Below are 19,628 nucleotides of genomic sequence, written 5' to 3'. Positions count from 1 at the left end.
ATATTAAATAAATTTGAGTATAGTTTGAGAGGAGAAGGGGGCAGAGGAACCTAGGGGGGGGGGGGGAGAGGGAAGGAGGGTAGAATGTGTAGGGATTGAATGAGACGTGGGTAGAGAGATGGGGTGGGGGGGAGGGGAAAGAAGCGAGGGTGGAGTGTAGTGGAAGGTGGGGAAAGAGGGAATTGAGGAAAAAGGGAAAATAAGCGAACTGAACAGTAAGGAGAGAGAGGAGAGGGTGGGAAAAGAGAATGGAGAGAAAGATTGAGAAATTAGGTGTAGGCTTTAGTAAAGCCTACACCTAATTTTCCATATTTTAATATTCCAGGCATACGGCACAGCAAGATGAAAAGCACAGGGTAGGGTGGAGGAAAAAGGCAGAGATAAGAGCAACTTCCCTGGTGAATGCAATTCACAAGGAAGGTAATGAGCTGCAGAGTGAAATGCATTTATAGGTAGATAAAAGAAGTCTGAACTGTGTGCAGAAATGGACAGGTAGTGACTTGAGAAGAGGAGTTATATGGTCATAGTGACATTAAAGATGGACTAGTTGTGCAGCTGAATTTTGAATGGATGGCAGTGGAGAAATATGGTTCAGTGGGAGGCCCACAAATAAATAGCAAGTTGCAGTAAACTAAGCAGGAGGTGATAAGAAAGTACATGAGCATTTTGGTACCACGCTCAGAAAGGAGAGGACACATTTTAGCAGTGTCATAGAGGAAAAGCTGATACACTTTAGCAGTGTTTTCAATGTGCATTGAGCAGAGAGAGGCATCAAAGATGACCCCAAGGTCAACTTGGGAGGCTGAGAGCACTATCCACAGAGACAGGAAGAGGGGATGCAGGTTTGGAGGGTAACAAACCAGAAGTTTTGCCTAGGCCACATTATGTTTTAAGGTAATGGCGAGACCTCCAGGCGGTGATATCCGAGAAGCACGCTGAGATTTGGGCATGGATTTGTGGTGAAATTTCTAGTGTAGGGAGGGAGAGCTGGGAGTCATCCGCATAAAAGTGGTACTGAAAGCTGTGGGAGGAGATGAGAGCAGCCGAGGGAAGAAATGTAGATTGAAAAAAGAGGAGGGCTCAGGACAGAGCCTTAAGGCTCACCGACTGACAGCAGAATAGCAGTGGAGGAAGGACCAGCAGAGGACGCAATAAAAAGTGTGATGGGAGAGGTAAGAAGAAAATCAGGACACAGCAGGGTCCCAAAATCCTGGCAGGTCAAGGAGTAGGCAGTGAGCAACAGTATTAAAAGTAGTGGATAGGTCAAGAAGGATGAGGAATAGAGTAAAGGCCCTTGGTCTTGGTCATTGGAGACTTTGTCAAGAGCATTTTCTGTGGATTTCCCCCCTATTTTATATCACTTCCAAACTCACTTTAGCCCAGTCATTGCAGCAAAAGCCTTTGGCCATGCATCAGGGCTCCTTCTGGCCACTGGGTGTCACTGTTGCTCAATGACTGGGATTCCCTCTTCACCAGGTGCTGTGAACACTGCCTCTGCTGTCCCAGGAGCAGAAAACCTGACCTGGGAATTTTACAATGGTGGCCTGATTGACTTATTCTAACTTTGCTTAAAACAAAAAACTTGAGAAATGAAATTGAGTGGGGGGAAAAAAATCAATGCATTAGATCTTGAATAAAATAATAGTTTGGTGTTTGTAAGACTTGTGATGTGTGTTGCCAGATTTTTCAGATTGTCAGAGAAACCTCTGTAATCACAGATAAGATGCAACTGGGTTCTTCACACTCATTCCAAGTGCGCTGCAGGAGTCTTTATGGGCCGGGCTTCTGGAGTGACTGGAGTAACCTTTATGATCTAAATTCACAAGGTAAGTTGTCGATGTGACTTTGTATTAGTATGTTTTGGGTTTTTTTTTTTTTTTTTAGTTCTTACTAGATTTGCTCTGCTTTTCTCCTGGGGGTATTCCCACCAAGATTAATTGGAATATTTTCATGGATAATCCTGGAGCTATTTTGTATACATCTATTCTTATAGTATGAACTGGTACAGAAACCAATACTAGAGAGGTTGTGTAATTAAAACACACAATTTCAAAGGTAGTGGTATGTGTTTAACATTAGATATTGTGCCTCATATTGATGTTATCTAGCAGTGAGCTTCAATCCTATATGCACCTTAATAATCATCATCATATGGTATCTTGATGTTTTTAGAAATGTTCAGTTCAATTAGATTTGCTTAATTGGCTGAACTTTTTTGAACCTCTGATTTTGAACATAAGGTACCTTGTGCTAAAATATATATACAAAGAAAAATGAACATTTCCACTGTGCAGTCCACTTTTTTTTTTTTTTGCTACAGCTCAGGAAGGGACTGTAACTGCCTGCCTCGAGCAGATTTCATTTTGCCAACTGCTCATATGGCGCACATATGTTGGCAGGAGACATTGAATTACGCAAGGGGAAAGCGCTCCTAGTCGCACAATCGACAGCTGTGAGATTCTGAGATTTCCAGTGCATATTAAAATCTTGACCCAAACGTTGAGTAATTACCAGGTCAAGTTACATAAGAGAAGTGTTGCCATGTGTGTGTGTGTGTGTGTGTGTGTGTGTGTGTTGGGGGGGGGTGGGGGTGAGAGGGAGGAGGAGTTGCTACGTGAGTGTAGAAGCAGTCGGACAGGATTTTGCTGTTTATCCATTTCTAGCAATCCCTGGTATCACCAAGATTATTGTGCACACATTTCAAGCTATGGCATTTTTCTGAAAAGCTATAATGTCTAACTGCCTGGTCCTATGTCATTTGTACATGGTTATCACATCAGTTTCATTTAGCACGGATACTGTTATGTACCCTTTCACCGCAGCTTGAGCCTTGCAAGCCTGCTGCTCAGCAACGGGGGGCGCCAGACGGGCAAACTTTCCAAAACGTCGGAAATGGAGTGAAAAGGTGCACGTGAAATCCATTTGCGTTCTTTTTCCTTTCAGTCACGGGGAGTACTGACATCAGTATTAATGCCTAATCATAATAATTGAATAACATTGTTTTGCCCCTTTTTTTTTTATTTTATGTGCAAGGATTTTCCGCAGCATTGAAAACATGTTGGTAACTGGTAATTTGTTCTGCATATTTAAAATGCTTCATCCGCAAGAGCCAAAAGTAACATGGTGGAGCCAAGCTGCACATTTTACTCTCAGAAATTAGCGCCTACCCAAAGGCAGGCGTTAAGTTCAGCTGACACTGGGAAAGTGCACAGAAAAGCAGTAAAAACTGCTTTTCTGTACACCCTCCGACTTAATTTCATAGCGATATTAAGTCGGAGGCCCCAAAAGTAAAAAAAAAATAATTTTTTTTTTTAATTAAAAATCGGCCCGTGGGTCGGAAGATGGACGCTCAATTTAGCCGGCGTCTGTTTTCCGAACCCGTAGCTGTCAGCGGGCTCGAGAACCGACGCCGGAAAAATTGAGCGTTGGCTGTCAAACCCGCTGACAGCCGCCGCTCCTGTCAAAAAGGAGGCGCTAGAGACGCGCTAGTGTTCCTAGCACCTCTTTTTAACCACGTGCCCTCGTTTGCATCTTCTCCCCCCTCCGGAATCGCGCGCTCAGGAGAGTGGCCTGTGCGCGTGCTGGGAGAGCGGGCACTCACCCGCTCTCCCGCGACTTTTACTGAATCGGCCCGTGCATGGGGTGAGGGTTCCAGCGCAAAGGTGATGAAATGCAGGAACAGTAGCCATGTGTAACACCTTTTGCTGGGTTGTGGGGAGGGGTCGGCTTTATCCCATCAGGAGTGGGGGAGGGACCCCGCTCCTCACCAAGGGAAGTTTGCACCGGGGCATCGGCTTTTGGTGGACGTGGTCGTGATGTCTGGCTCGTCAGATCGGGGATCATCAGAATACTGCACGTTTTAGGAGCAACCATGCTGGAAATGGCTCCTAGCTTATAACCACAGCGGGGGCTTATGAAACCCGCCTAGCCTGATGGGGTATACAGCCTGCTAGCCAGACTAATAAGCAGACAGGTCAGTGCTTGGCTTGCAGTGAATTGTCTGTGCTTGTTTTGATTATCGTATTAATAAGGCTGTGTGCACTGTTTAAATTCCACGAAAGCCTCAAAAAGCGCTTAACTGCACTGGGGAAGAGGGATGGGAGGAAAATGGTCGCCAGCCCTCGTTATGTAATGATTTATTAAAACTTGGGATTTTTTTTTTCTCATTTCATGTTTGTTTTCTCGCGGCGTCTTACTCTTTTTTTTTTATTAGCTGTCCACGTCGGTGAGCGGTGAGGTAGAATCCTCAGGAGACCTAGAAGCATCCGTCAAACTGATGGAGGCTCCGCTGACTGGTACATTAAGAAAGTATAAATAAATTAAAAGCACATCGAGCGCAGGGTATTTAAAGTGATTGAAGATCCGGCTGAAGCTCGCCGCTGAGGTTTCTGCGAGCGCAGCCTGGTTTGGTGGCGCTGCTGTAAATCAGCTGGCATGCAGGAATGTGGAGCCCGCGTAGGCTAGTAAACTCGGAGCAGGGAAGCCTGCCGCCGCGTATGTTGGTGGAAATCGGATCCTCTCCCTCCCCTGCCTGTCATTCTGCCCCTGACCCTGCTCTAGAGTGAGTCGAGTTTTGTTCACTTTCCCTGCCGACTGACTTCTCGTCTCGTGCTGGTCCAATTAGAGTGCCAGTCACCTAAGGCAACCTGACCAAGCTGAAAGGGGTCCACGGAATTTTATGTAGCGCGCGCTCATCCTTCCAGGGAGAAAATAACTGGGTAGCTGAGTTTTCTTTGTAATTGTATGATTGCTGTAGGCCGAGAGCTCTGTGGTCTTTTGACTGCAGGCATTTATATACCCTGGCTGGGCCCTGTCAAGCAGTCTATCACTGGCACATGATAGACTGCTCGAGGGCGACGTGTCCCTAAAACGAGAGAGAATTATTTTACAAAAAAAAAAAGATTTTCTCATTGGAAAAGTGGGTAAACACTCTTGAAAGGACACAGGGGGCACCTCTGTCTAACTGGCCTTTTATTAGTGATGCTGAAATGCAGCTTTGAGCTTGTATTTACTCCTTGACATTCGGTTTGCTAATGCACCCTGGAATTCATTTTAAGATAGGTCAGTCATTCATGATTGTATTATGTATGTTTCTTTTATAAATAGAGCAGAAATGCAGCAGAAAGATCACATAATATTAGGGTTACTATAGATTCACTTTATAAAAAGAACTAATGGACTGAGTTTTGCACTCTTCTTTCTGCTGTACATTTTATTTCAGCTTCTCATTTTCCTAATTGCTTACCATTATAGATGATGAAACCTATTCTACAGGGTGCTTTACAAATAAGAGACACTTTAGTCACCGATATAAATAGAAAAAGGCTGAAAATTGTATAGAAAATGCAACATCTAGTTTCATAGCCTCAGATAATTTAGAAATGGAGAGCGGGACTGGTCCGATGTGTTGTGGGGGGATCTGGGTTCAGACTCCAGCTTCTGCTCTTTGGGCAGGCCAGTACAGGGCATATTGCAGTGTTTGCTGTCCTCTGACATGGGAGGTGAGGGAATCTCGGCCTTCATCCAAAAGCACCACTTAATGGGCAGAGTCAGGGTGCAGGTGTGTCCTGTAAGCAGCTCTTTTTCTTATACATTTTCTCCCTTTGTGGGTGTCCCCCCTGAGGTGTGACTTTTGACCCATCAGTTCTTCTCAGTCTCTAGCTCTTCTTTCAGGGTCATCATCTCCTCCTTTAGTCATTCCTACTGCTCCCTCACCGGCATCTGGATTGTCCATTCCTTTTCCAGCGCCTTTCCCCCCCTCATTTTCTTAGTTGTCCTTCCTGAATGAAATCACGTTTTCTAAAGCTTAAATGCATCTAAACCCAAAATGCTCTTCTTTCCTGCTCCCACTGATGTTCCATGTCTTCAACCCTCACCCCTGAGAGATTTTAGCAATTCTACCCCATTGTACTTATCAGACTTTGCTAAAATTCTGAGCCTAACCCTTGACCACACCTTTTCCCTCCAGCAGCTTGCCTCATGTGTCTGCTCCTTGCTCTGCTGTGAACTGTACAATAGCCATAAAGTACAGGCTTCTCTGTGCTGTCCCATGCTATATTATTTTCACATTTGGATTACTGCACCCGTCCTGTGATCTGCTAGATTCTGCTCTTAAATCATTTTCTATGTTCCCAAAATTGTGCTTCCTCACTATTTCCACATTTATTTATTTATTTATTTATTTATATAATTTATATACCGGAGGTTCCTGTATAATATACATATCACCCCGGTTTACAAGGAACAGTAACTATCGCTACATTTAGCGGTTTACATAGAACAGAATTAGGAAAAAAGTTTTTACATTGAACAAATGAAGTAAGCAAGTTATACCTTTAATTATACCTTTAATGATCTTTATACATATACTCCTTGCCAAATTCAGGATCCTTCATAAGCTCTTAACTCTCACTTACCTATACATGCATGGCCTTGCCTTTCTTTTCTATTTCTCTCTTCTCCCCAATTTGTATCGGAACGCTATTCTCCAACACTACAAACCTACTCCTCTTCTGGCTGTGCACTGCCATTCAGGAGACCTAGGTTTGATTTCTAAGCCCAGCTTCTGCTCATCAGGTTGTGGCTGGGAGAATGCTGCAGAGGCAGCATCCACAGTCCCTGTTGGAGAGAGTCATAAGAACATAAGAACATGCCATACTGGGTCAGATCAAGGGTCCATCAAACCCAGCATCCTGTTTCCAACAGTGGCCAATCCAGGCCATAAGAAACCTGGCAAGTACCCAAAAACTAAGTCTATTCATGTTACCGTTGCTAGTAATAGCAGTGGCTATTTTCTAAGTCAACTTAATTAATGACAGGTAATGGACTTCTCCTCCAAGAACTTATCCAATCCTTTTTTAAACACAGCTATACTAACTGAACTAACCACGTCCTCTGGCAACAAATTCCAGAGTTTAATTGTGTGTTGAGTGAAGAAGAACTTTCTCCAATTAGTTTAAAATGTGCCACATGCTAACTTCATGGAGTGCCCCCTAGTCTTTCTATTATCTGAAAGACTAAATAACCGATTCACATCTACCCGTTCTAGACCTCTCATGATTTTAAACACCTGTATCATATCCCCCCTCAACCGTCTGTTCTCCAAGCTGAAAAGTCCTAACCTCTTTAGTCTTTCCTCATAGGGGAGCTGTTCCATTCCCCTTATTATTTTGGTCGCCCTTCTCTGTACCTTCTCCATCGCAATTATATCTTTTTTTGAGATGCGGCGACCAGAATTGTACACAGTATTCAAGGTGGGGTCTCACCATGGAGCGATACAGAGCCATTATGACATTTTCCATTTTATTCACCATTCCCTTCCTAATATTTCCGAACATTCTGTTTGTTTTTTTTGACTGCCGCAGCATACTGAACACACAATTTCAATGTGTTAACCACTATGACGCCTAGATCTCTTTCTTGGGTGGTAGCACCTAATATGGAACCTAACATTGTGTAACTATAGCATGGGTTATTTTTCCCTATATGCATCACCTTGCACTTATCCACATTAAATTTCATCTGCCATTTCGATGCCCAATTTTCCAGTCTCACAAGGTCTTCCTGCAATTTATCACAATCTGCTTGTGATTTAACTATTCTGAACAATTTTGTATCATCTGCAAATTTGATTACCTCACTCATTGTATTTCTTTCTAGATCATTTATAAATATATTGAAAAGTAAGGATCCCAATACAGATCCCTGAGGCACTCCACTGCCCACTCCCTTCCACTGAGAAAATTGTCCATTTAATCCTACTCTCTGTTTCCTGTCTTTTAGCCAGTTTGTAATCCACGAAAGGTCATTGCCACCTATACCATGACTTTTTACTTTTCCTAGAAGCCTCTCATGAGGAACCTTATCAATCGCCTTCTGAAAATCCAAGTACACTACATCTGCTGGTTCAGTTTTATCCACATGTTTTATCCTTCAAAAAAGTGAAGCAGATTTGTGAGGCAAGACTTGCCTTGGGTAAAGCCATGCTGACTTTGTTCCATTAAACCATGTCTTTCTATATGTTCTGTGATTTTGATGCTTAGAACACTTTCCACTATTTTTCCTGGCAGTGAAGTCAGGCTAACTGGTCTGTAGTTTCCTGGATCGCCCCTAGAGCCCTTTTTAAATATTGGGGTTACATTAGCTATCCTTCAGTCTTCAGGTACAATGGATGATTTTAATGATAGGTTACAAATTTTTCTAATAGGTCTGAAATTTTATTTTTGAGTTCTTTCAGAACCCTGGGGTGTATACCATCCGGTCCAGGTGATTTACTACTCTTCAGTTTATCAATCAGGCCTACCACATTTTCTAGGTTCACCATGATTTGGTTCAGTCCATCTGAATCATTACCCATGAAAACCTTCTCTGGAACTGGTATCTCCCCAACATACTCTTTAGTAAACACCGAAGCAAAGAAATCATTTAATCTTTCTGCGATGGCCTTATCTTCTCTAAGTGCCCCTTTAACCCCTCGATCATCTAACGGTCCAATTGACTCCCTCACAGGCTTTCTGCTTCGGATATATTTTAAAAAGTTTTTACTGTGAGTTTTTGCCTCTACGGCCAACTTCTTTTCAAATTCTCTCTTAGCTTGTCTTATCAATGTCTTACATTTAACTTGCCAACACTTATGCATTATCCTATTTTCTTCTGTTGGATCCTTCTTCCAATTTTTGAATGAAGATCTTTTGGCTAAAATAGCTTCTTTCACCTCCCCCTTTTAACCATGCCGGTAATCGTTTTACCTTCTTTCCACCTTTTTTAATGTGTGGAATACATCTGGACTGTGCTTCTAGGATGGTATTTTTTAACAATGACCATGCCTCTTGCACACTTTTTACCTTTGTAGCTTCTCCTTTCAGTTTTTTTCTTACAATTTTTCTCATTTTATCAAAGTTTCCCTTTTGAAAGTTTAGCAAGAGAGCCGTGGATTTGCTTACTGTCCCCCTTCCAGTTATTAATTCAAATTTGATCATATTATGATCACTATTGCCAAGCGGCCCCACCACCGTTACCTCTCTCACCAAATCCTGTCCTCCACTGAGAATTAGATCTAAAATTGCTCCCTCTCTTGTCGGTTCCTGGATCAATTGCTCCATAAAAATGTCATTTATTCCATCCAGGAACTTTATATCTCTAGTCTTGTCCATGACACAGCACCAACCCTAAATGGCCAAGGTTAGGGTGAACAAGTACTGAGTTCTGGAAGAAGCTGCAATCTGTTGACCCTGGCCAAGGACTGTCACTGCAATGTCTGAGCTGGTTGAGAAGGGGGTGAAGATTAAAAATCTGGGTCAGGGGAAGTCCCGTTTATTTGTGATTGTGTTGTAGCCTAGTATGGCCTGATTCAAATTGAGCTGGAAGCTGAAGGAATTAGAGGAGAATTGATAGACCATGTGAAAATTATAAATATACATATGTTTATATATTGGGTTCCAGCAGGATCTGACCGAGGATTGTTTGTAATGGCTGGGTTAAATAACATGGGAAGGAGGAGGAGGAGAAGAGTTAAAATGGTGGAGAGTCCTGGGTGGTTGTGAATGAAAGCTTATGCTGTCATTCACCAATAGATGCAAATTCCAATTGAACTATAAGCCTAAAAGAACAGGAGGAAATTGTTGGGCTAAAAAAAGAGAAATGGAGAGGTTTCTGTCCCCATCCCCCACCCCTCTGAACACATATACATTTTTCCATATCAGAAAATCAAACAAATGAGTCATCATCTTAATAAATAAAAAGGATGTAAACACAAAAGAAGAGCAGTAAAAGATGAAAGTTATTCTTGACTTGCTTAGTGCAAGGGTGGGCAACTCTAGTCCTCAAGAGCCACAAACAGGCCAGGTTTTCAGGATATCCACAAGTAATATGCATGAAGTGGATTTTCATGCACTGCCTCCATTGCAGAGTTGGCCAACACTAAGAACATGCCATACTGGGTCAGACCAAGGGTCCATCAATCCCGGCATCCTGTTTCCAACAGTGGCCGATCCAGGCCATAAGAACTTGGCAAGTACCCAAAAACTAAGTCTATTCCATGCTACTTTTGCTAGTAATAGCAGTGGCTATTTTCTAAGTCAACTTAATAGCAGGTAATGGACTTCTCCTCCAAGAACTTATCCAATCCTTTTTTAAACACAGCTACACTAACTGCACTTCCACATCCTCTGGCAACAAATTCCAGAGTTTAATTGTGCATTGAGTGAAAAAGAACTTTCTCCAATTAGTTTTAAATGTGCCACATGCTAACTTCATGGAGTGCCCCCTAGTCTTTCTATTATCCGAAAGAGTAAATAACTGATTCACATTAACCCGTTCTAGACCTCTCATGATTTTAAACACCTCTTTCATATCCCCCCTCAGCCGTCTCTTCTCCAAGCTGAAAAGCCCTAACCTCTTTAGTCTTTCCTCATAGGGGAGCTGTTCCATTCCCTTTATCATTTTGGTCATCCTTCTCTGTACCTTCTCCATCGCAACTATTTATTTTATTTATTTATTTATTTATAGATTCTTTTATACCGCGGTACGTATAGACATACATCACCTCGGTTTACAGTGAAACAATAAATTAGCAACATATCTTTATATGTTATAAAACTATATCTTTTTTATATAAAACTATATCTATATCTTTTTTCTATAAAAAAGATATCTATCTATATCTTTTTTATATCTATCTATATCTTTTTTATATCTTTTTATAGAAAAAAGATATCTATCTATATCTTTTTTCTATAAAACTATATCTTTTTTGAGATGCCTTAGTGCTACCCCTAATGCACTCCAAGTTACTGGCTATCTTCCACCCTCCAGTTGGATTCCTGTTTGCCTTTTGGTAAATACCCTGCTTGAAAACTATCCCCAGGTGGTTTATAAGGACCCTGAGACCCCACATAACCCAACAGTCATACAGTTCCTAGAAATGCCCCAGCAGACTAAATACAAAACATGCTAGGATTATCCATCAGTCACTGGACAAAGCTAAGCACAGAACTAAAAAACTAAGAAGTTTATTAACAAATAGGGCAGTGAATGGAAAAAAATGTAAATTGCAAACAGCCAACAGGTAAAATAGCAAGGATTCATATAGGTAACAACACTATCTAGATAGGCTTCACTGTACATAACTAGAGCCTGGGCAGGTTCAGGAGAGGCTGTCCTCACAAGGATATGTAGCACTGGGACAGGATCTTGAAGAGATTTAGTTCCTTTGCATTCCCAGCCCAGACTGAGCATTTCTAGTGAGATTTTGGCTAGATCTCTGTGGCCTGGTACCCAAGGCACTGGCTTCCTGACCAACAGTAATACAGAATGATATAACGTTACACTTTCTTGTGGAGAATGGGGGAGTATGCATTCCAAGCTTCACTTTGATGTATATGGCAGGTTAACTTGTTTAATCCTACCTGCCAGAAACTGCAGAGCACAGCAGAAGTTATGTTGCCACCTGCCTGTCAGTTAAAGGATTGCAAGGGAAAAGAGGTCATACTGGAGTGAGAAGGTTTCCGTGCAAAATAAGAAATCTCAACAGGCACAAAGATCCTCATGTCACCACAATTCTTCTATAGGTTTTATTGTTAGAGCTTCTGATTTTAGGTGATTATAAACTGCACATTTAGGTGTTTATTTTCCAGTTATTCAGGGTTTCTTTGTGGGTACCAAAAATTGGTGTTTTCACGGTGCAGGTACTATTGTTGGGTATCTTTTCTGTTTGAATCAAATGCATAATTTGTGTAGCTGAGGAGTTATTAGCATGGAAAAGACACAAAAACAAAGCAGAGGATTCAGTGTAGACAAAGGAGAGGTGAGAGAGTACTAAGGGAAGTTACTATTTCTCTGGTTCTTATCTAAAAAACACCTGTTTTATTTTTTTCACAGTGGGGGTTGTCAGTTAAAACCTAAAATTGGAAGACATAACTATATTATAATACAAGGATAGCAACATCAGCATTTTCCTTCTCTCATCTGGCACCTTGTTCCAGTCTGTAGCTCAGACTTCCCATGAGCAAAAGTCTGTCCGTGTCCCATCAGAAAGATCAATCCCTATGAACTGGTATTCCCTCCTATTGTGGTCCAGTAGAAAGAGGAAAGTGCAATGCGCAGGTTTAGTGGTGTTGGTGTTGTGACAGGTGCATTGCCTCAATATGTTTGAATTTTTGACTTCTTGTTTCTCATTAAGTCTTTAAATAAAGAACCATTATTTCACAAGAGCGAACATGATGTATGTGTTGGGATGGATCAGTATTTTTCATTTGCTTATTTAAGGTTTTAAAAATACATACATTTTGATAGTTAGGTGATTAAATGTCACTTATCTATTTTAGTGGAGTGTACTGTTGGCACTTAAAGATGAAAATGGGCTAGCACATCAGCTTTATTGTCTGGTACAGCGTAGCTAGATTTTCTGGTGGCTGTAACTATCAGCCCTTGATTGTGTAGTATAGAATATTCCAAATGGCTTACAGGTGTCGATTTCTAAGAAGGGAGTGTTTTTATTTTGCGAGGTACCCCAGAGTCTTTGTATTATTCATGCAACTCTGTCATTTTGCCTTTTAGCCACATATTCAGCACAATATCTGCTAGATGCTGCTAGGCCATGGTGACTTTTGCCGTAATTTCCTCAGCATGATCTTTTATAATGCTTTCATTCTTCCTCTTGTTTTTTTCCTCTTCTCTTGATTATAGAAGTCATATACACTCCATCTAAAATCCTGACCAGCGTTGGCTCTGATGTTTCCATTTATTGCATCTACAACAACAAAAACAAGCCTGTTTCTTCCAAGAAGATAGCTTGGTGGCTGAACTTGGCAGAAAGGATCCCAGAGCATCATTATACACCTGTTAATGATCATGTTGGTAAAGTTACTCTTGTCAGCTTGAATGCAACCAGACCTAAAGGAAAATTCCTCTATGATGCATTGTACTGCTGTCAACAAAACGATGAGTGCCATCATCGATATGCAGAAATATATATTATAGGTATGGTCCAGATTAATATTCTCTCCATTGCTCAAAATATCAATTCTGTGTTGACCCTGTTGCATCCTCTTTTTGTCTTCGAACTCTGATTTCTGTTTCTTGTCATAATGCTAGTTTTTCATATACTGGATGGCAGGAGCTGCACTGCTTATAAAATGCCACATATTTCAGCCCTGAAAGTATGTGTGCATGTCGCAGTATGCACTCATGTTTGTTATGCAGGAACATGTATACTTTGTCTATCCCCTTTGCAAAAAAAATACATGTGTATATAAAAATAATTATGATTCACTTATAATAACACAGAATTAAACATGGAGGCGGGTATCTTTTTTAACGTATGCGCCAATGCTTTTCTGAAAATAAATAGTTATGCACCTATTTGGTTCATCCAGACCATCGCCAGTTCGCCTGGATCCTCCAGCACTTCACCCTGAGCCCCCTTCATTTCACCCAGACCTCTCACTCAAAAACTGCAGACAAAAGACAAGTCTGATTTCAATTGCACAAGTCAGTTGGCAGATGTAAAAGTGTTTGGACACATTCAGCAATGGACACATGCATGTGTATATACCTCTTACAAAACCTGTATGCATACATATGAATCCCGTTCCGGAATTCCCCTAGATCGCCCTTTTTAACCCCCCCCCCCCCCATTAAAATATATGCACAATACTGCAAGTATGCGTATACTCGCAAGATTTATAAGATATGTATATGCATGTACTTAACACACACAAACTATTTTTAAGTCCACGACCCCTGTGTAACTCTGAAAATTCCCTCCATTGTGTGCAAATAGTCCGCGTACATTATATCAGTTTTCAAAAGAAACCATGCTTGCTGTTTCCTAAGTTGCTGCTGTGCAACTTAAAAGTGCCCATTTACTGTTTGTGCAGGAGGAGGGAGGGGAAGGGGGACAAAATAGCATGACAACTTGTGGAAAACCCAAGTATGCATGCTGTTTTCCTCCGCACAAGAACACCTTATTTTACCATAGCTAAAAGTACGTGCGTTATGGGAGTTGCATGCACTTTTATCCATATATGAGGAAGACTGCTTTCATTCAGTCCATGTTACCCAGGTCAATAAATGTCTTTTGAAAATTGCCTTCATAGTGGTGTGAGAATTTAATATACCGGGGCTTTCAAAAGCTTGAAGAAATACCATTTTAAGTATACAATAAAAAAAAATCTGAATGGAAAAGGTGAAGGGGAGTGACCTTTGTGAATCTGTTTGGTTTTTAACTAGCAAGTTTAAAAACCATTCTTGCTAGAACCAAAGCTGTCAGTAGGCTTTTGTAGCAGGTTTACTTTACCAACAATATACAGGCTGATACAGTAACCCCACATTTGGCCGCGCGTTTTCGACACACTATTTATACCCCTTATATAGTAAAGTGTAATAGTGTGTCGAAAACGTGCGGCCAACTCCCCCAAAACTGATAACGCCTGCAACATGCAAATGCATGTTGATGGGCCTATTAGTCATTTCCACGCGATCCAGAAAGTAAAATGTGCAGCCAAGCCACACATTTTACTTTCAGAAATTAACGCCTGCCAAAGGTAGGCGTTAATTTCGGCCGGCACCGGGAAAGTGTACAGAAAAGCAGAAAAAACTGCTTTTCTGTACACCCTCCGACTTAATATCATAGTGATATTAAGTTGGAGGCCCCAAAAATTAAAAAAAAAAAATTACAAATCTGCCCGTGGTCTGCGGGTTGGAAGACGGACACTCAATTTTGCCGGTAAAATTGAGTGCTGTCAAGCCCGCTGACAGCCGCCGCTTCTGTCAAAAAGGAGGCGCTAGGGACGCGCTAGTGTCCCTAGTGCCTCCTTATTAGCGCGGGCCCTCATTTGCATGCGGGCCGATACTCATTTCCCTAGTGCCTCCTTATTAGCGCGGGCCCTCATTTGCATGCGGGCCGATACTCATTTCCCTAGTGCCTCCTTATTAGCGCGGGCCCTCATTTGCATGCGGGCCGATACTGAATCGCGCGCCCAGGACGCTGGCCTGTGCGCGCGTCAGGAGAGCGGGCGCTCACCGGCTCTCCCGCGCTTCTTTCTGTATCGGCCCGATAGTGATCCTAATGAGGTGCTCTTTGTGCAGAGTAAATCTTTGTAATCAGGGCCAGCGCTTCCATTAGGCAAACTAGGCGATTGCCTAGAGCACTAAAATTTAGGGGGGGTGGCAAAATCCCACCAGCACAAGGTCCGTGGGGGCAGAGCAAATACTGCTAAAGAAGGCAGCACTGTACTGGAGCTGCCACCGATAGGTAAATTGGAGGAGGGGGTTACATGACCAAAGTTTTGCCCACAGCACCAAATACTCTTGCACCGGCCCTGTTTGTATTCTGTTCTATCTCAAAATTCAATATTCTTTCTGTTTTGCGTTTAATGCAGTTTTTCTGTGTTCTAAAATAGATGTCAATATCAGTATCTCATGTGAAACTGATGGAAACCTAAACAAAATGACTTGCAGATGGACAACAAACAGAACTATGCTACTTGAAGGAAGTACTTTGCAGTTGAAATACTACAGGTATGTGTGGAAAATGTGCTACAAAATCGTTAGAATTTAAGAAATTAGCTGCAAAAGATACCTGGTGCTAGAAGGACAGGCTATACTGAAATGTTAAAGCTTTTGCAATGTGCGTTATGGTAGAAAGCACGTTGCAAAGCAATAGTTTTCAGTGTGGCAGAGCTGCCGGGTGAACCCGTTTAACAAGGGTGATTCCAGGCCAGTCCTGGGTTTCTGGGCAACCCTGATGCGTTCTGATATGTCTCATGCTCATTTCAAGTGGTAGGAGCAGGGACCGCAAATGTCACAGCACTATAGGCTGCCAGTTCAAAAACCTAGGGCTGTCCCAAAGTCTCCCCTCCCCCCTTGAACTGGGCCACCTTGCAGCTCTGTCTGAGGTTTGTGAGTCCTGGGGGGGGTAATAAGGGGGAGGGGAGGGGGGGGTAGTTGCATGAGGTGGAGAAGCAGCCATGATCTAATGAGCCCCATCTCACCATCTGCTGAAGAAAATCCACTCCACCACCTGCCCCCACCTTGGGACTGCAGGCTCCCAGCCGTGGCAGCTGCTGCTCCTCTCCCATAATTCATTTCTGATTTCAGAGGAAGCACATACCAGTCGAGAGGGTGGGGACTGGGAGTGCCGTGTCTCTTCACTGCCAGCCTGCTATCGCTCTTACTCTTATAGAGGGCAAAGAACTGGAAAGGCAGAATGGGGGAGGGAGGAAGGAGGAAAGGAGCAGGAAAGGGGTGAAAATCGGGAACTTGAAATGGGAAGAGGAGAGGAACTTTAACGCGTGGGGGTGGGGTAGAAATGGGAATCCGAGGAAGAGATGGAAGGAGAGGAACTTGATGGAGGGTGAGCAGAGGAAGGAGCTTACAAGGGTAAGTGGGAAGGAAGGAAAGCCTGGGAAATACGGAGACAGAGGAATCTGAAAATACGGGGTTGGAAAGAAAGAACTTGAAATTGGGGGATCCTGAGGGAGAGGGACTCAGAAAAAGGTAGAGCAGGAGCAGAGGAAACATGTGATGAAGGAAGAGTGGATGATAATGGGCAAAGAGAAGACTGCAATATGGGGGGATTAGGGAAGAGAGGAGGAGGAGTGAGAATTGAACAGATGATAAGGAAAGAGAGGAAAAAGGGATGAAGATATGGATGGAGGGCTGGAAAAGGGATTGGATCATCTGAAAGGAGGAGGGACCACCCCATGCCTTTTTTTGTTTCTATTTTAACACTTGTTCAAGAGAGATTGCAAAGGATTCTCATAAAGGACACTTTTTTTTTGGCAAAAGCGGCGGTTGCTTATGTGGCTTTAGGTAGGCTGGCAAAACGTTATATAATATGAAAAAGGGTTTATGAGAGAAGAAATACTTTTGAACCATTGCATTCTCTCCTTGTTTTTCCCTTTGGCTTGCAATTTCCTTACAAATATGAACTGTTTGACTAAAAATATCACAGCAACTAAAGCTGTTGTTCTTTACAGAAAAATACATGTCAATGACAGCCATGTTGAATGACATCCAATGTCTTTCCAACACCTACATGAATTCATAAAAGGTTTGCAAAGGGAAAGCTCAGACCTACTGTTACTACCCTTAACCATTAAGCCTTATGAGGTGTTTATATTGGTGTTCCTTGATTTAAACCTGAAACCAGCAGCAATTATAATTCTATTTTTTTCACGTAGCCTGCAGTTTTGGTGTCGAATTTATGAGCATTATAGTATCGCACAGTTTTAACACCAGAAATAACTATACCTTTTTTCCTGGCGTTAAGCTGTGCAGTATGCCCTTACAAATTGCTTTTGATAGAGAAAGAGAGACTATAAGGCCTTCATAGTAGTCAACTATTTATATGCCTATAGGAGGATCAGCTAATAGCTCAAGGTGAGGTGTTGGTGGTGGTTTAGGGGACAGTTTTACATGCAGAGTGAGACGTACGAACTGCACAGTACACCTTGGTGAAGATTTGACATCATTTGGAGTAAGGAAAGTCTCACAAAGATGAGACTTCTACTATGTTCTCTCACACTAGCTTGATAGTACCCTGTTATAGAGTCCATCAGTCTAGGGGATAATTTGGTTTTGATTGGTAAACACAATCACATCTATTTATTGATATAATAATGCAATGATAATTATTGTGTTGCCAGTGGTTGACTGGTTTTTCTTACTGATGATTATTCAGGGTCATAGTAATTGGTTTTCTGCGATCATCTATCAGCACATTCAGTCTGCCCAATTATTCTGTCTACACTGCTAAGGATTCATCCCAGCTGTTAACTATAGTACCAGAGTAACAGAGTGACTGAGAGCAGAAAAAGACCAAATTGACCCATCCAGTCTGCCTAGTTACAATTCTTTCATTTTGGGTTGATAAGTTTTTTATTTATAAAAACTTATAACCTGCCACCTCCAGTGCTTCAAATCTCATAGTCAACCCATTACCAACTCTCTGCCAGCATGTCATTTACCTGAACTTTCAGCCTTTTTCTGCTTCTGCTCGCCATATCAATTCCAAGTGTTCCCAGAATCTGTTAAAGTACTGGCTCTGCTGCTTCCATTAGTAGCCATTTGAGGCCTTGTTAGGGGTGTGCATTCGGATTGACCGCATTAGTAAAACGCAACTCATATTTTTTTTTTACTTAAAAAATTGATTCGACATAAACGATCGGATTTCCCACATATCGAACATAGATATGTTCGATATGTGGGAAATCGCGATTGTTGAGCCAAAATAAAAATATAAACCCCCTCACCCTCCTTAATCCCCCCCCCCCGACTTACCACAACTCCCTGGTGATGGAGCGAGGAGTGAGGACGCCATTTCTGCAATCCTTGGCGAGAAGCATGTGACGTCGGCGGCACGTCGAGTGACGCCGGCGTCACGTGATTCCCTGCTCGTTCGCGCCGGACGGCTCGTTCGGCCCAAAAAGAACTTTTGGCCAGCTTGGGGGGGCCTCCTGACCCCCCCAAGCTGGCCAAAAGTTCTTTTTGGGCCGAACGAGCCGTCCGGCGCGAACGAGCCGGGAATCACGTGGCGCCGCGTCACTCAGACGCGACGTCACGTGATTCCCGGCAAGTTCGCGCCGGACGAACAAGCCGGGAATCACGTGACGCCGACGTCACGTGATTCCCGGCAAGTTCGCGCCGGACGGCTCGTTCGGCCCAAAAAGAACTTTTGGCCAGCTTGAGGGGGTCAGGAGGCCCCCCCAAGCTGGCCAAAAGTTCTTTTTGGGCCGAACGAGCCGTCCGGCGCGAACTTGCCGGGAATCACGTGACGTCGCGTCTGAGTGACGCGGCGCCACGTGATTCCCGGCTCGTTCGCGCCGGACGGCTCGTTCGGCCCAAAAAGAACTTTTGGCCAGCTTGGGGGGGTCAGGAGGCCCCCCCAAGCTGGCCAAAAGTTCTTTTTGGGCCGAACGAGCCGTCCGGCGCGAACGAGCCGGGAATCACGTGACGCCGCGTCACTCGACGTGCCACCGACGTCATATGCTTCTCGCCAAGGATTGCAGAAATGACGTCCTCACTCCTCGCTCGATCACCAGGGAGTTGTGGTAAGTCTGGGGGGGGGATTAAGGAGGGTGAGGGGGTTTAATTTTTTTTTTGCACATATGTACATATACCCAACTCATTGGATTTTTTTTATGTCCATATTGGCCGCAAGTGGGACCCCCTTTCGGACATAAAAAATATGAACATAAAATTTTGCTCTGCACATCCCTAGGCCTTGTCATCTTCCTCTATGATTCTTATAAGACCAACAACAAATCCAACATCCAGGTTCTTCTTCTACTAATTAAGTCATTGTCCAAAACATCTGGCTTACACATACTCATTGACAATTTGGGTTTTAATCATGGTCACTCCATGCATGTTACTCCAGTCCCTTCTTGGAAGCCTAATGCAACCATTCCACTGCTGTTAGGGTTGTACAGGTTATCCCAAGGCCTTCTTGGAAGCCCTTTGCAGACATACTACTGCTCTTAGGGTCATAACTCTTGCTCCATGCAGGTTACCCCTTGGCTATCCAAGGGGTAACCTGCCAGCCTGTGGTGCCACTAGATCATGCTTCCACTACCCCTTCACTTTTTTGCAAGTAAGGATCCTCTGTGTTTATGCCATAACGTTTT

At 43.0% G+C, this 19,628-nt stretch overlaps 1 protein-coding gene across 8 annotated transcripts in view; it reads left to right on the top strand.

Annotated features, from left to right (window-relative positions):
- LEPR (leptin receptor) overlaps positions 1–19,628 on the top strand; it is a 147,877-nt gene that overhangs the window by 63,248 nt on the left and 65,001 nt on the right. For all 8 annotated transcript variants that reach the window (XM_029617720.1, XM_029617722.1, XM_029617721.1 and 5 more), the window contains 3 exons: positions 1,682–1,826; positions 12,685–12,978; positions 15,402–15,519. In XM_029617720.1, coding sequence (XP_029473580.1) covers positions 1,682–1,826; positions 12,685–12,978; positions 15,402–15,519 — 557 coding nt within the window. The remainder of the gene's footprint in view (positions 1–1,681; positions 1,827–12,684; positions 12,979–15,401; positions 15,520–19,628) is intronic.

The sequence above is a fragment of the Rhinatrema bivittatum genome, chromosome 10 (assembly GCF_901001135.1).
Source record: "Rhinatrema bivittatum chromosome 10, aRhiBiv1.1, whole genome shotgun sequence".
In the NCBI taxonomy this organism is placed as follows: domain Eukaryota; kingdom Metazoa; phylum Chordata; class Amphibia; order Gymnophiona; family Rhinatrematidae; genus Rhinatrema; species Rhinatrema bivittatum.
This window is presented reverse-complemented; position numbering and strand designations above follow the sequence as displayed.